The sequence below is a fragment of the Pteropus vampyrus genome, unplaced genomic scaffold (assembly GCF_000151845.1).
Source record: "Pteropus vampyrus isolate Shadow unplaced genomic scaffold, Pvam_2.0 Scaffold22, whole genome shotgun sequence".
NCBI lineage: Eukaryota > Metazoa > Chordata > Mammalia > Chiroptera > Pteropodidae > Pteropus > Pteropus vampyrus.
This window is the reverse complement of record NW_011888803.1, coordinates 8,570,716-8,576,236: the sequence shown is the minus strand read 5'-3', so window position 1 is coordinate 8,576,236 and position 5,521 is coordinate 8,570,716. Positions and strand designations below refer to the sequence as shown.

The 5,521-nt window shown below is 32.2% G+C and overlaps 1 protein-coding gene across 1 annotated transcript in view; it reads left to right on the top strand.

Annotated features, from left to right (window-relative positions):
* The window catches only part of COL24A1 (collagen type XXIV alpha 1 chain), a 309,537-nt gene that overhangs the window by 99,730 nt on the left and 204,286 nt on the right, over positions 1-5,521 (top strand). The window contains exon 20 of the mRNA XM_023528131.1: positions 1,463-1,516. Within this exon, the coding sequence (XP_023383899.1) occupies positions 1,463-1,516 (54 nt within the window). The remainder of the gene's footprint in view (positions 1-1,462; positions 1,517-5,521) is intronic.

Genomic DNA, 5,521 nt, shown 5'->3' with positions numbered 1-5,521 from the left:
GGATTTTGCCACTAGAGGGCCCCAGTGAGAACCCTATCTCTTGTCATTTTAGGAATTTAAGACTCCTCTAGGGTGATAGAGTAATGAGTGGGGGGGATATTTTCATAACTATATAAATGTCTAACCAATGTATTGTATACTTGCAACTAATACAATAAAATACTGAAAAAAAGTAACGAATATTGAATATTATTTAAAAAAAGAATTTAAGACTCCTAGATACTGATGATGATGGATCATAATTTTGTTTATTTAGGAGAACTTAAGTGAATGTTTGCATAATATCTTATTATGTTTCTCTAGATTTTATTACAGTAGTTGTATTTTGTATTGTTTTATGTCCAGATACTCTAGCCCTGTATGAGAATGGATTTAGTACATATGGAGAACTGAGTTTTACTTCTTGGAAAATGGATAAACCTGTATTGTATATTGCAATTTTATATAATCTGAGGTCTATTTAAGTCAAATTTGAAACTCACATAGATATTTAATGTGGCAGAAATAATGAATCCGATAGTTTTTCTTATGAAAACAAGGGTAAGAGACTGTTGGCCTTCCCTGCTCTATACTTTCACCTCTTGAGAGCATAGCCAGCCCTCTGTAGTTTCAGGCTTTATCTCCATTTCTCTCCTGACCTTCCTCTCCAGCCCTGATTTCACATTGTTAATCTGAATGTCAGAAAATGGCCTCAGAGATATTGAAACCAAATTTTTAAAATTTTAATTAAAGGACCGGAATAATAGGAATTTTGTGTATCATCCAGGAGAGGAGAGAGGATGTGAAGGGAATGATTAATAACTATAAAAACTGGTTAACATTTAATGAGTGATTTTTTTTGTGCCAGGCACTGTGCTCAGCACTTTACATGTATTATTATCTCACTCAGTCTTCACAGTGACCCTGTAAGAATATTAGTCCTGTTGTAATTATTACTCCTATTTTATTGCTGAGAAAAACTGAGGCTTAGAGAGACTAAGCAACAGGGATTTAAATCCAGGTGATTCTTAATGACTAAATCAGGACCCTAAATGGTATCAAAGGAGAGAGAAATTTTGAGAGACAATCCAGGGATTCTGGTTGTTTGTGAAAGCAGTTCCTCACCTATAGTTCCCTACACTGTTGAGTCAAACTTTATTGTCTTATCTCTGAGTAACACACACTCAACACACACACACTTTTTTTCTTGATTTGAGCACTTAACTCGTTTGTATCTCTAATACTTAAGACTAAATATATATTAGATCCATAAACATTTTACTTAAATAAATTTTTCACAGTGATGGTTACAAAGTCTTTCTGAATAGTTGTCACAGCTTTGACATAATATATTGAGGGTTATTTCATTACAGCTTTGTGTGGCATAATAAGTACTGCTTGCTCACCATATGTCTGTTTCCCTTTCAAATTATATTCATTAAATTGATGTTTATATTTTTATCTCCCCCTTCCTACATTTTAGGGCCAAACAGGTGATCCAGGACCCCAAGGACCATCTGGCCCTCCAGGACCAGAGGTAAATATTGGTGGGAAGATGATAAATTTGAAACAAAGATCATAGAAATTAAACTTGGTTAGTAAAACATGTTTTTCCATAATCGGCTTAAGAAAGATTCTCTTTAAAATTTATGTCTTTGTAAATAGTTAAAATTATTTTCTGTTATGTCAGGAGATATGCAACAGTGATCCCAAGGAAATAGAAAAAGTATTAGCCACATTATTGTTTGATTATATCACAGCTAATTTATTTGTTCTGCACAACTATTAATAAAACTTGGGGCTTGAAATAAACAAGACATAAACTCCACCATATTTTTAATGTAAAACACTTCTAATTTTTGCTATATGCATATATCAATTGGATCTCATATTCTAAAATAAATGCAATTAAGTCTGTAGTACATATATCAAATTTATTTATGTATTCTTTGAAATTTTGACTTTGGCTTAATGCTTGATGTAGAGCAATGTTTTTTTTTCCTGCAAAATTACATAGAATATAAGTTTCAGAGATGAAACATTTGAGTTTTTTAAAAATCATTTAATGAGCCAAAGACCTACCACATAAAGCTCCTGAAGCTCACCCTAGTTCAGAAATATAATTTATACATAGATACACATATAAGTACACATACACACCTAATTCAGAGTCATAGATGCAGGAGTAACGTTGAGGAAATGAATTTGGCTTCAGAATAAATGAATCAGAGGAAAAAAAATCCCATAGTGTCATAGCAGTAGACAAGTTTCTACAAGTACTGCTGCTTTCTCCCCCTCTTTGTAAGCCATAATATCTACTTCTTACTCCACACTGTCTTTCAGGGTTGACTGATTTCTTTATCGATTACCTATTTCTACTTATTGTCAAATTTAAAAACACATTAAATATTGGTAGTTCAAAAATCTAAAAAACAGTACTGTGTACCTAGTTTTGTTAATAGGGAGATAATAGGATGTAAAATACAGCAAATTGATGCCATCATCCTGGGAAGAAGGAAAGTGTTTTGAATAATTAAAACAATTATTAACAGATAATTAAAACAGCAATTAATAAATTAATATAAGTTCATCTCTTTCATAAGCCTACATTTATTTAATCATTTTTCATGAAAACCTTCCTGGAATGAATTGTGTTTACCTGTCTTTTCATACCGAGGATACAAAACCTAATTTATCTTTTATTATCTTTAAATGTTGTATAATGAATGTGGATTGTTCTATTGTAATTTTAGTTACAGATGATATGTGTGCTAGGAAGGACTGTTTGGGATCATTTTCTTCTTTTTTATAAAGCCAGGTTAAAAGATGTATGGGCCATGTTTTTTTACTTATTACTTGGTCTTCCAAAGATGTTTCTTCTTCTCTGTTGCCTTTGAGAGTTTATGATTTGCAATCACCGATCAAAACATTTTTTCATTGTCTTTGCTTTCTGTGCTTCTCATACAAGGTCCTGAGGCTTGACCTAGTCAGTCTGTGCCTATTCTTCCTCCTCACCTCTATTAAATTTCTTCATGGAACTAAAAATGTCACTCGTACTCTCTCAAGAATTGGTGCAAGGTTGTTTTGGGAAATGGGGCCTACTTCAAAGATCATAACTTCTTCTTGATTATAACAATACAATATGTAGGCAGTCATATATTAGGCAACACTCTTATCCAAGTCTTTCTCTAAAACATTAGGTTTTAAGAGATTTGCAGGTCCAAGAATTTAAATCAGTATGTTTAATCTTATAGCAAGTTGAGAAAGTTTCTACTTGTACAGTAGATGAATTTTCTCAGATAAAGGGTCTTATATGTTGTGCTAAATTTAGACTTTATCCTATAGGCAATAATCAAAGATTTTTAAGCAAGGGAATGAAATTATCAGACTTGTGTTTTTGACATATGTGTAACAGGAGCAAAGGTAAAAGAGAGAGGGAGAGGTGACAAGGAGGGAGGGAGAGATCACGACTAATTAAAGGCTGTTCGAGAGCACGATACAATGTTAGAACATTAATGATGAGGACCCTTGACAATAAAGAGAAAGGTTGGCTCCAAGAAAAAATTAAGAAATGTAATTCACAGCACTTGAACCACTCAGTTGAGTTTATTCCATTTGTGTGAGAGAGGAATAAAAGACAATTTTAATATTTCTTGCTTGAACAGTTGGGTAGAATGTGGATCACCATTCTAAAAACAGAAAATTGGAAAGGAAAAGGAGGATGATACTCAGGTGGGTGGAGATAATAATGCTTTGGTTTTGAATTTGTTAGAGTTGAAGTACCTATAAGACATATAGGATATTAGTCTCCTAAGTATATAGAATACTATAGGCCTGAAACTCAGAAAAAAGAATGGACTAGAGATACATATTTGTATAGCCATCCACATAGAGTTATCAGATGAAGCAATTGTAAGATGAAATCATTTAGGAGGATTTATGAAACAAGATTTGAAAATACCTGGATACTCACTCCCAAAGGCTAAAGTCTCTGTCTACAGTGCAATTTAAGTTTTAAATTGACAATATAAGGGCAGTAAAATAAACTTTGGTAACTTAAAAACATGTAGATAAGGAAAAAAAGCACAATAAAAATTAGAAAATATTTGGAACTGAATGAGAACAAATGGCTATAAAAACTTGAGTGTTTATCCAAAGAAAACCAAAACACTAATTCGAAAAGATATATGCACCCCTATATTCACTACAGCACTATTACAATAGCTAAATATGGAAGCAACCTAAATGCCCATCAATAGATGATTGGATAAGAAGTTGTGGTACATATATACAATGGAGTACTACTCAGCCATTAAAAAAATGAAATCTTACAATTTACAACAACATGATTGGACATAGAGGATATTAAGCTAAATGAAATAAGTTTGACAGGCAAAGACAAATACTATATAATTTCACCTATATGTGGAATCTAAGGAACAAAATAAACGAACAAACAAAATGAAAACAGACTCAAAGACATAGAGAAAAAGCTGATGATTGCCAGATAGGAAGGGGGTTGGGGGACTGGGTGAAAAAGGTGAAGGGATTAAAAAGTACAAATCGCTAGTTACAAAATAGCCATAGAGTTGTGAAGTACAACATAAGGAATATAGTCAATAATATTGTAATAACCATTTATAGTACCAGGTGAGTACTAGACTAATCAAGAAGATCACTTTGTAACTTATATAAATATTTAACCATTATGCTGTACACCTCAAAGTAATATAAAATAATATTGAATGTCAACTCTAATTTAAAAATTAGAAAAGTAAATGAAAATTTAAAAGATTCTTAAAAAAGAATATATGAGTTTACACATAGCACAATCGTAGGGATTTGTTTCAAAAGGAGAAAGAAGTTGAAAGAAATCAAATAAGATAGACTGTTTTTTCTACAAGTAGGGCACTAAATCCCAAGAGTAAGAGGAATGCGTGCATGCAGAAGGAGGCACTTGAGTTCTGTGGAGAGTAAGCAGGGAAGTGTCTAGGGACTAATAATATAATTTCCAAGTTTTGTTAAGAACTCAGCTCAGATTGAAAAAATCTTTTTCCCAAAATATAGCTACAAAGTCCTGTATAGTTTATTAGAACTGGCTTGCAAATTTGAGTCTGAAAATCCTACTGGCCAAAACAATGAAACATGATTCTCTTCTCCCTTGGATGAAAACATTAATTGTTCAAAAACAAGGGCAGCAATTCATGGTAATGCATGATTTCCACCTTTCAGTATAGATTGATATCATAATGCCAAAGTACAATTCAGTATATGTAATTGTATTTAGGGTCAAAATGATGATACTTAGGTATTTACTTCTGTGATAGCTTTTATTAATTATTGGGTGATAAAAATTTCAGTTAAAATTAGAAAATTTGGAATTAATATCTTCTGAACAAGAATTGAGGGGTTAGCCTGAGTACCTTGGGCAGATTACTTGGAATTTTTTTATTGTGAATGTTGTGACATATATATTTAATTTTATCTTTTTCTAAATGGCTTATCAATTGTCCCAGAAACATTTATTAAGCAATTTGTCTTT